The following is a 12448-nucleotide window of genomic DNA, read 5'->3' as shown; positions in this document are numbered from 1 at the left end:
GGTAACATGACATCTATAATGCATAGCAAGGCACACTATGTTGTGTGTTGTAGTGTGATTGGTTGCTTGCATGTAACATGACATCTATAATGCATAGCAAGGCACAATATGTTGTGTGTTGTAGTGTGATTGGTTGCTTGCAGGTTGCATGACATCCATATTGCATAGCAAGGCACACTATGTTGTGTGTTGTAGTGTGATTGGTTGCTTGCAGGTTGCATGACATCCATAATTCATAGCAAGGCACACTATGTTGTGTGTTGTAGTGTGATTGGTTGCTTCAGGTTGTATGAAATCTATAATGCATAGCAAGGCACACTATGTTGTGTGTTGTAGTGTGATTGGTTGCTTGCAGGTAACATGACATCTATAATGCATAGCAAGGCACACTATGTTGTGTTGTAGTGTGATTGGTTGCTTGCAGGTAACATGACATCTATAATGCATAGCAAGGCACACTATGTTGTGTTGTAGTGTGATTGGTTGCTTGCAGGTAACATGACATCTATAATGCATAGCAAGGCACACTATGTTGTGTGTTGTAGTGTGATTGGTTGCTTGCAGGTAACATGATATCTATTGCATAGCAAGGCACACTATGTTGTGTGTTGTAGTGTGATTGGTTGCTTGCAGGTAACATGACATCTATAATGTATAGCAAGGCACACTATGTCGTGTGTTGTAGTGTGATTGGTTGCTTGCAGGTTGCATGACATCTTTAATCCATAGCAAGGCACACTATGTTGTGTTATCTAGTGTGATTGGTTGCTTGCAGGTAACATGACAACCATAATGCATAGCAAGGCATACTATGTTGTGTTATGTCGTGTGATTGGTTGCTTGCAGGCTGCATGACAATCAGAAGGTAGCGGGGGATCTGCAGCAGGAGCTCCACAGCCAGAGTGAAGACCTCTCCCAACTCTTCAGGTAACATGGTCACCATGTTGATGCTCTCTGATCCAGCTTCTGCCTGGGTCCTTTATTAAATGTTTCAATATTAGATTCAAAAGGAAAGAAGTAACTAGGGAACTAGCTTAAATTCATTGTTTTATTTGCTGGGGAATATAGATGTTATTATCCGCCCCCTCCTCCCCTCGCCCCCCTCCAGCTGGCATGGATAGAAAAATGGTAGGTGTTATTCCATCCATTTGTGCGTGCGTTAGTGCGTAAGAGAAAACTCTGTAACAGTTTCTTGTTGATAATGAGAATGTCACGACAGCAAACAACTTTAAGGATATTTCCTTACAAAAAACAGCACAAATAAAGTTAAAAAGCCTTTTATAAAACAGATCTGACACTTATATTATCACACCATATTTTATGAAACCAGATCAAGGAATTTATTAGTGTGCTCTTCAAAGGCTCGCTTACTTAACAAATTTCTGACATTGTTTAATAAAACATGGAAGGAAATGACAAGTTGTGTCATATTCAATATACCGGCAGTGATTTTTTTTGCTCAAATTTACAGCCGAATTTCGGCTGCTTCCCAATCGCAAAAATACACGTTTTTTCCCAAAAATCTGACCAAAATTTCCCAAAAAAAGCCCAACTTCCAAAAAAAAAAAAAAAACATTTTTATTTTTTGTTTTAATTTTTTTTTTAGAAAGAAGTCTCATATAACTTAATTATGATTTCTTAAATCTAGGTCTCAACTTTATTTTTAAAACATCTTACAAAATATATAACTTGAATTTAGTCGTTTTTGTCCATAAATCATTCCCAAACATGCCACTTTTATTGATTAAAAACAAAACAATTTGACCAGACTCCTTTTCTAGAAAACTCCCTGAACATGCACTTAAAAACAATAACACTTCTGTTACTTATAATCCTATTTATAATGCTTAATTTTTCCCAATTTCATGGTTTATCGCGCTATTTTTCCCAATTTCACGGTTTATCGCGCCAATTTTCCCAATTCAAATGGCACAGGCTGTAACAAATTAAAGCAAAAAAAATCACTGACCGGGTACATAGTATTCCATATTTCATATACACTATTCTATTCTAGATTGATCATATCAAAATTTCCTGAATAGAGACGATTAGCTTTTATGTATATTTATATCAATAGGAATAAGTGATTGAATCAAACTATGACAAAGAAGAATAAATCTGCAAATGTGCAGGTGCATATGGATTATATGTGAAGTTAACATAGTAACCCTAATACTGACTGTTGTTTAAATTGGTATAATGTAAGATGAGAGCCCAAGTATCAAAACGTGTTTGGTTAATAGAGCATAGTTATATTAGCTGTAAAATCTGTATGTTTTCATTTCGTTACTTTTCAGAGCAACACCTGTTTGAGATAAAATGTTAATGTTATTTAATTTGTAAACCGTTCCATTATACTGTCACATTTACCAGTTTATATATTATTATAGCGTTCTTGTACTATGTTTTAGGGTTTAATTCCATTGAATAAAGGCTAAAAATTGTTAATTGCAACATTTTTAATTTGTTTCAGTTCATTGTGATGATGGCCTTGTAGATGTAGTTAATCTGTGATAATTAAACAGCACCGAGGATGTGCTTTAATTCTTCCGATATCAAAACTGATGACTGAAACATTAATTGAGCTGTGATAGCAAATCATCTGAATGGAACGGTGGGTATAGGTGAAGAAAAGTGTAACCACAAGTATATGAAGAATAAGAATGAAGTTGTGGAAACAGTAGAGAGTGGATTGTGGCTTAACATGTTACAGTGTGGGCTATAGAACATATGACCGACTACTGGGGACTGGATAGACGATGTTAATGTTGATCTTACTGTGGGACTTAAAAGAACTCCATTAAGTAATAGCAGGTTGACTGCACAATTTTCCGATTTTGCCTGCTCAACAAATGGTTCTTTGGGAAGCAAATTTGAACCTTTTAGGCTTGGTTATATGGTTCTGAACTGCCAATTACAGATGTAATGTTTCTTCATAGGAATTGGTGGATTTTTTTTAATGATAATTTTAATTTATTGTCAGTTAATTTATCGCAGTCGTCATTAACATTGTTATCAACTTAGAGACCATAGTCTAGTCCCAAAGACTGAAGGGCGGTTATGTATACAGAACCTCCTTTAAATTTGTTAAAATCATTGTGGTCTTTTTGATATGTTACTCACCAAAGCTAAAAATTCATTTTTATGTGTTACTCACCAAAATCCTCACTGGTCAGGGTTTTAATATTCGCTGTGTAAAATTGTCCAGTGGTCCACTACTAAATTTGTTCAAATCATGCCCCTGGGTGTAAAAATTGCCAAGCCCCAGAGATAACATGGTTTATTATTAACTTATATACCAAAATAACTTTAAAACATACTATTCTAAAACTACATGACGCAAAGGTTTGGTATTTGCCATGTGACATTTCATGGTGGACTAGCCCTCCCTTGGGGTTACTTGTTTCCTTGATATTTTATGTTGTGAAAACTTTATAACCTTCTGCTCTAAAACTGCAAGGCAGAGTTTTAGTTAGTTTGTAACAACATGCAATGTTCTTTTATCAATTTTGATCAGATGATGCCCCTGGGGTCGACATTGACTCCAGTTTGGGTGTTCTTTATATGTATATATAGTAAAAAGTGTATCTTTCTATGTATCTCTCTATCTCTGGAGTGGGGGGCATAAGGCATTTCATTTGTCTGTCCGTCAGTCTGTGCGTATGTGCATTTTGAAGCTTGTGTTTTGAGCTACTCTTTAATACTGGGTGGATCTCGCTCAAACATTCATAGTTGAATGACTTTATGTTTGCAGTTGACACCAACTTTATTGTTAAAGCGAATTTTAGCTAACTCTATGAAGTAGTATAAATGAACATGTACAGTTTGATATAGCATTAAGTTTTCTGTTCCTCCTTTTCATCTTTAAAAACCGTTTCCTAATGCCTTCTGAGACATATCTGAATAAATCCTCTTCACCCATCCGCCTACGGCAATCTTACAACGAACTGACTTACTAGTATTGACAACAGTTTTGCCCAAATACTTTTTATGTCACCACAGCAATCTGTACATTTCATTTTGTGGTTTGCCAGTTGCATTTACATTGTGAAAAGCATACAACTCCAGTTACACGTTTTTAAATAAGAAAATGTAATAACCATGTATAATTGTATGCTATCAAACAATATCAACTTTCAACATTAAGAAATATTTCAATTCTGGTTTGGAATTTAACTTATTAAGTGAAATAGGAGCCTAATACACACGTTGTTGTATCAAAAGAATAACAAGTGGGCCCTAAGGCGCTCACTTGAGACCCAAAGGAACTAAACTATTCTGAGGTTTACTGAATTATAAATGAAGATTAAAGGTAGTATTAAATTAAACATGAGGCACATTATATTGACAAACTTCTGATTAATAAAAATATTTCCAACACAGAATGTGTATGTACATATTTAAACCTCAGATTAAATTATAACTTACCTAGACAGTAGCTGGTTGTATCTCCTTTTAACGGACTCGGACTTGGCCGATATATCATAAGGCCAAATTTTCTAAACAATTTTAATGAAATTAGACTGTACATGAGACTATAGAGTGTTAACATGGCTGAACAAAAGCCACATAAGAAGAACTGCCCTTAGACAGCCATGTTTTTCAATAGACCGGAACCTCTTTCAAACTCACCTGTTTTTAGAACAAATTTTGCCCCATTGGTGCAAAGAGGTACCATGTGCCTCTAATTGCAATGTCACATGGTACCTTTTTGCACCAAGGGGGAGAAATGAGCCTCTTTCTGGGAAAACTGGGCTTAATGCATGTAGTGTTGTCCCAGATAAGCCTGTGCAGTACGCATATATAAGTATAGTAGTATTGATACTGTATTGTGTATTTAAGACTTGATTAAATTTTATTATGATGATTTCATATAAATGCAAATACATGTATATGTAAAAGGAACATACATGTTTGTTTTTATTTCAATTCTGTATCTAGCATTCTAAACTCTCATTTCGATGATAAAATACCTGAAGCAAATGACAAGAGCAACAATTATGTCAAATGTTATAAAACTTGATGAACAATAATAATACAAAAATATCTATACATGTTACAAAGAGTAACAACCAAGATGTCAACCCCAATCTATTCACATTAAAAATGGGACCGAATAAGTCTGATATAGAGGCTAAGTAAGCATATTTTGGCCCTATTAGCCTGATTTCACTGAACTTCATTTGATAATAATTTTTAAATACTTAATCTTTGACATTAACCTTTGTGGTGTGTTTCAGCAAGTGTGGTTGGCATCATATGTTTCTGTAAACCAGAAATGTCATTTACAATATTGCACTACAATCCTTTTTCTTCCAAATATCATGCACTTTTTATTTTCTTATTCTTCCAATCCTGTTGTTTAATTTTTTTCTACCAATCCTGTACTGATGATTATATTTTCCTTCAAATCTGTTTGTTGTTTTCTTCCAATCATATACAGTTGGTTTTCTTCTTCCTCTTATTCTTCCAATCCTGTACTGTTTGTTGTTGTACGTCCAATCATTTATGGTCGGTCTTCTTCCAATCCAATACTGTTGTTTTGCTTTTCCAATAATTTATAGTTGCTTTTCTTTATCAAATCATGTCATGTTGGGTTTTTTATGTTTGGATTCTTGTACTGTTTGTTTTCTTGTTTTTTATTCCTGAACGGTTGGTTTTTAGATTTTACTCTTTCATTATTCAACTGTTGGTTCCTTCTTTTGATCCTGTAATGTTGGATTTCTGTACTGCTGTTGTTCATGTTTTTTCAATCCTGAACTGCTTTATTCTTTCAATTATTTACAGTTGGTTTTCTTTTTCTTATCCTGTACCGCATGATGTTTTCTTCTGCCAGTCCTGTACTTGCAGATTTTTTCTTCCGTCCAGAACCATTAGATTTCTTCCCCAATTGTTTATTGTTTGGATACCTACCTTTCCAATCCTGTATAAATCGATTGTTTTTTTTCCTGCTTTCAATCCAGTACTGTTGGTTTTTAACCAGGTTTTCCGAAGGAAAAAACTGGTTATTAGATTGGCGAATGCGGGCGGGCTGGCTGGCGGGCTGGCTGGCTGGCTGGCTGGCGGAATAAGCTGTCCGGGCCATAACTATGTCGTTCATTGTCAGATTTTAAAATCATTTGGCACATTTGTTCACCATCATTGGACGGTGTGTCGCGCGAAATAATTACGTCGATATCTCCAAGGTCAAGGTCACACTTTGAGTTCAAAGGTCAAAAATGGCCATAAATGAGCTTGTCCGAGCCATAACTATGTCGTTCATCGTCAGATTTTAAAATTATTTGGCACATTTGTTCACCATCATTGGACGGTGTGTCGCGCGAAATAATTACGTCGATATCTCCAAGGTCAAGGTCACACTTTGAGTTCAAAGGTCAAAAATGGCCATAAATGAGCTTGTCCTGGCCATAACTATGTCATTCATTGTGAGATTTTAAAATCATTTGGCACATTTGTTCACCATCATGGGACGGTGTGTCCCACGAAAGAATCACGTCAATATCTCCAATGTCAAGGACGCCACGACTAAAAATAGATTTAAAAAAAAAAATAAAACTTACAAAGGGGGTTAACTTTTTTTTGGTCATTTCAAAAGTTCAGTTTGAGTTTTCTCCCTTTATCAGATTTTTTTTTCACAATGAAAACCTGGTTTTGTGACAATTTTGTCCCTTGTCTTTATCTTCTGTTCATATGTATCCTCATTTGTGTCTTCAGTATTTTCCATATTCAGCTTCTGCAATGCCAATATGATACTTGTAATCTTGTTAACAGCCCCTTAGTGAAACGTCAAATTTCTGTTTTACATTGTTATTACTTTCAATGTTTATTTTACTGTTTCTGTGATTCAAATGTATTGATTTTTTAAATACATATTATTTTGCTGAAGCCACTGATCCATAATTCGTAGATCATAGGATGTCAGTTTATCACCACCATGGGGTTCTTAACACATTGCACACAGAAGACTGCAGTTGCGAAAGCTGTCTTGCAGTACACACAGGAGTACATTTCTGAATACAAAATAACATTTGCATGAAATTTATGACAAACGATCAAAGAAGAAATGTACATACTTTGCATCATAAAGTTTTGATTCAAGTAACAATATATTAACAAAACTAGCCATGCACCAGGTTAACTGGTTAACCTACAGAAAAGATCAGTTAACCAGTTACTTTTTAGCTCACCTGAGCACAACGTGCTCATGGTGAGCTTTTGTGATCGCTTTTTGTCCGTCGTCCGTCGGGCGTCATCAACATTTGCCTTGTTAACTCTCTAGAGGCCACATTTATTGTCCAATCTTCATGAAATTTGGTCTCAAGATTGGTCTCAATGATATCTTGGATGAGTTCGAAAATGGTATCGTTTGCTTGAAAAACATGGCTGCCAAGGGGCGGGACATTTTTCCTTATATGGCTATATATGGTTATAGTAAAATCTTGTTAACACTCTAGAGGCCACATTTATTGTCTGATATTCATGAGACTTGGTCTGAAGATTCATCCCAATAATATCTTGGACGAGTTCGGAAATGATGCCGGTTGGTTGAAAAACATGACCACCAGGGGGCGGGGCATTTTTCCTTATATGGCTATAGTAAAACCTTGTTAACATTCTAGAGGCTACATTTATTTTCAGATCGTAATGAAACTTGCTCAGAAGATTTGTCCCAATGATATCTTGGAGTTCAAAAATGGTAACCTTTGCTTGAAAAACATGGCTGCCAAGGGGCAGGGCATTTTTCCTTATATGGCTATAGTAAAATCTTGTTAACACTCTAGAGGCCACATTTATTGTCCAATCTTCATGAAACTTGGTCAGAAGATTCATCCTAATAATATCTTGGACTAGTTCAAAAATGGTGCCGGATGGTTGAAAAACATGGCCGCCAGGGGGCGGGGCATTTTTCCTAATATTGCTATAGTAAAACCTTGTTAACACTCTAGAGGCCACATTTGTTTTCCGATCGTAATGAAACTTGCTCAGAAGATTTGTCCCAATGATATCTTGGATGAGTTAAGAAATGGTAACCTTTGCTTGAAAAACATGGCTGCCATGGGGCGGGACATTTTTCCTTATATGGCTTGATATGGCTATAGTAAAATCTTGTTAACACTCTAGAGGCCACATTTATTGTCCAATCTTCATGAAATTTGGTCAGAAGATTCATCCTAATACTATCTTGGACGAGTTCGAAAATGATGCCGGTTGGTTAAAAAACATGGCCGCTAGGGGGCGGGGCATTTTTCCTTATATGGCTATAGTAAAACCTTGTTAACACTCTAGAGGCCACATTTATTGTCCAATCTTGATGAAATATGGTCAGAATATTTGTTAAATGATATCTTGCATGAGTTCGAAAATGGTTACGTTTGCTTGAAAAACATGGCTGCCAAGAGGCGGGACATTTTTCCTTTTATGGCTATAGTAGGCAATAGTAAAATCTTGTTAACACTCTAGAGGCCACATTTATAGTCCGATCTTCATAAAACTCGGTCATAAGATTCATCCCAATTATATCTTTGACAAGTTAAAAAATGATGCCGGTTGGTTGAAAAACATGGCCACCACGTGGGCGGGGCTATTTTTCTTATATGGCTATAGTAAAACCTTGTTAACACTCTAGAGGTCACATTTATTTTCCGATCATCATGAAACTTGGTCAGAAGATTTGTCCCAAGATATCTTGGATGAGTTCGAAAATGGTTTTGGTTGCTTTAAAAACATGGCCACCAGGGGCGGGGCATTTTTCCTTATATGGCTATATATGGCTATAGTAAAACCTTGTTAACACTCTAGAGGCCACATTTATTGTCCAATCTTCATGAAATTTGGTAAGAAGATTGGTCTCAATGAAATCTTGGATGAGTTCGAAAATAATTATGTTTGCTTGAAAGAAATGGCTTCCAAGGGGCGGGGTATTTTTCCTTTCAGGGTATAGTAAAACCTTGTTTACACACCAGAGGCCACATTTATTTTCCGATCTTCATGAAACTTGGTCAGAAGATTTGTCCCAATAATATCTTGAAATCTCAGGTGAGCGACTTGGGGCCTTTCAGGCCCTCTTGTTTTGTAAAGGGTAACCTGAAACTTTTATATAATAATGCAATTTTTAACGAAAACACACCATACGACGATAAGTTTTCTACACAACAAAAACGAAACTCTTTGAATTATCAAAGCAATCAACGCATAACATTGACCTTACATTTGAGCGCCATGATGTGTCCTGTCAAGTATATTATATGCTGGATATAAGTTTTCAAATATAGATTATTAGTTTGTGAGCTCTCGTAGGTAAACAAACCATCATTTGAATGTCAATAATTATCCAGAAAATCACTGATGAAGAATGACCCAACAATATGTGCATGTCAACACTATAAAAATACATGTACTATAAATTTAAATACTGTAAATTGAAATCATACGTCATTTTTCGTTTGAAAATCTGTTAATATTATTCAATGACATTATTGAAAATGTGCGTCAACATAAAGTCCTTGATCGGTCTGGCTCTTTTTTTTGGGGGGGGGGGGGGCGACAACATAGAGATCCTGCATCAATCAGGTCTGTTGTGGGCTGCGCGGAGTAATTCATCCATAGGGAGGAATGTTCATTATTTCACATTGTCCATCCAGCGTTTCCTCTGATGGCCTCATCTGCAACCTCGCTCTATGGTGCCCTTAAGCTCTGTCTTGTGAAGAGAGTCGTGTCTGCTGACGTGTCCCAACCAAGACAGCTTTGACGATTTTACGGTCGCCAAGCGGGGCTCTTGTGTGCCAACAAGTGTTGCTGTCATGTTCCGGGGATACGTGTTGGTCTTGTGCTCCAAAAGTTAGATGCGGAGCTGTCTTCTGATACACTTGTGTTCAAAAGCCTGTAACCTGCGATCTGCATTCCCGTTAAGCGTCTTTTGCTCGCAGCCATACAGAACAGATGGAGACTATAAAAGACTTGTAAAACCTGCACTTGGTGTGGAAGCTGATGGAGCTACTTGTCCATAGCCTGTTCAGACTGACAATCGCAAAACACCACTCATTACAACTGCTTATTTTGTTTTATAGCTATTAAATTATTGATGAAAATATCAAAGTTTAAATAGCTTTAAATTATCTGTATAGCTTTTAGTCCACAACAAAGTGAGTGTCCGATTTGTCGCAATTAAAATTGATAAAATGAAAAAAAACCTGTTTTTCATCTATATTGTTCATTTTGACCGGCTTTCAATTTAGCAGAGTGGTTGTTTTTAATACTTTTCCGAAGCTTACATTTTTTCATCATAGACCATAAACATATATAGAACAAAATGGCAGGCATTTAAAAATCTGAATGTGTTTGGCAAATATGTTAAACAAATATGCACACAAAAACTATTTAATTCTGCTCCTTTGGCTCGCCAGAGACGTAGATAACATAGATATCTACGTCTCTGGGCTCGCCTATGAATATCCTAATTGGATTTTTTATAGGGGAGAATTCAGTGGAGCAACTCATCAATGTGTTGTGTTTAAATCACGTTAATTCGAACATTGTTCAAATTAAAATTACCAAAACGTTCAGTTTGATTGACATCAGTAAAGACCTTCCACAGAAACTTGCTTGCCGAAAAACTTTAACCGGTCTTTATTGAATATGCAAAATTCTAAGAATAATAAGTCCCTAATTTTCAAAATTGTCAAACTACGGTATGAAACTTTATGTATGGGTTTATCTCAATATTGGACATAAATTATGTAAGTTTAAATAAAATCTATCATATCAATATTGAGGAACAAGCTGTTTGATGTAAATTTCCAACTATATATGCAATAATACTCAAAATTTGAAACCAATATTATTTGTCGAACAGTATTTTTTCTAAAATTTTTCGTTGGTCCTCTAAAGCATGAAATCAAATCTATCGAACATTAAAGTCTTAAGTCTTATTTAATAAATTATGTAAAAAGTACAATTTTAATATCAAAAGAAAATGCCAGATTTTGTTAATTGACGAAATTTAATGGCAACAAAATAAATCTACACACCTCTTGCTTAAGCAGCCCTGGACTGGACTACATCTCTAGAAGAACCTTGACCACACAACCTCCTTTTACATATATTTCAATAAATATTTTTCCCAAGACATCCGAAGTTTCACCTGACATTTTAGAACTCATCGACAAAAACATTTCATTGCTCTGGCTTTCAACAATGTTTTGTAATATTTTTTTATCTTGAATCACACCTGATGAAACGGATTGGCATTTGCAGAGCATTTACGTGTAACATTATCGACATTCATTCTTTCAACCAGTGCACATGTTCATTTTATTCGTTCGTTCATTAAAGTAAGTTAAGTACATTATATAATATATAATATAGTATTATTAATACTATATAATATATTATATAAATTTATATTATATCATTTTCTATGTGTTAGTCACTCTCCTGCGGCTCGAGTAAGTCCTGTTGCATGTACAGCTGTACATGATGGAACTGGACGGGTCCGACGCAACACGTTCGTCCACCTTGATGAGCAAGTCGGCAAGTTGTGGGAGAGATACGACGAGAGAGATCCATTCTTGAAAAAGATCCGAGAGTCATAGGCGTTCACGCATTAACCAATTTATACCTAGTGGACTCTCCCATCCTTCTAAATTAGATCAATTTATTTCCAAAATTAGGGATGAATATTTCTTACATAAATTTTTTTAAGCAAACAGGGCAGACCCTGATGAGACGACGCATCATGCGGCGTCTTATCTGGGTCTACGCTGTTTGCCATGCCAAGGCTTTTTTTCTAAACGCTAGGCATAAATGGGTTAAACTAATACTCCGTCAGAATCGCCTTTTGGATAAATAAACAGACGACACATTATATCCGAGAAAATGTAACTCAAATGCTGGATAAGTTTTCATGGTTTTAACTTCACATATTAATGTAATCATGTGTTAAAATATTTGCTCACAATCTAGGATTGTTAATGCATTTATTTATTCGTGATATATTGAACAAAACAGAATTGTTCTGTTCTATTCGTGATATATTCTGTTGTTTTCTGTTCGCCATGAATTTATTATATATATTTGCTGGCAACATTGTTTTAAAGTCATTATAATGCAATATAGTTGTGGATTTGGAATCAAAATGTAATAACCAAATGTAAAATTTACAATTACAACACAACGATAGTACGATATTTAGAAAATGAGATTGTATTGTGTTCGAACTGTTTGCCAAATGGCGAAACTGTATTGTATTTTTAAGAGGTGTTTATTCTTTATCATGGCGAGTTAAAATATATCCCAAAATATGCAAACGATATAATTAATATATAGTGCGTTTTATTTCAATACCGATGCTAGCAGTCTAAATCCGCATTTTGACGACAACATACCTGATGCAAATGAAAAAAGAAACAAGTATGCAAAATGTAATAAACATTAATAACAATGTTATAAG

The 12448-nt window shown here is 35.4% G+C and overlaps 1 protein-coding gene across 4 annotated transcripts in view; it reads left to right on the top strand.

The window, feature by feature from the left end:
• The window catches only part of LOC127881619 (serine/threonine-protein kinase TBK1-like), a 46896-nt gene extending 41991 nt beyond the window's left edge, over positions 1 to 4905 (top strand). For all 4 annotated transcript variants that reach the window (XM_052429669.1, XM_052429668.1, XM_052429667.1 and 1 more), the window contains exons 18-19: positions 847 to 927; positions 2474 to 4905. In XM_052429669.1, the coding sequence (XP_052285629.1) occupies positions 847 to 927; positions 2474 to 2483 (91 nt within the window). In that variant the 3' untranslated portion in view covers positions 2484 to 4905. The remainder of the gene's footprint in view (positions 1 to 846; positions 928 to 2473) is intronic.
• Positions 4906 to 12448: the final 7543 nt, after the last annotated feature.

The sequence above is a fragment of the Dreissena polymorpha genome, chromosome 5, assembly GCF_020536995.1.
Source record: "Dreissena polymorpha isolate Duluth1 chromosome 5, UMN_Dpol_1.0, whole genome shotgun sequence".
Taxonomy (NCBI): domain Eukaryota; kingdom Metazoa; phylum Mollusca; class Bivalvia; order Myida; family Dreissenidae; genus Dreissena; species Dreissena polymorpha.
This window is presented reverse-complemented; position numbering and strand designations above follow the sequence as displayed.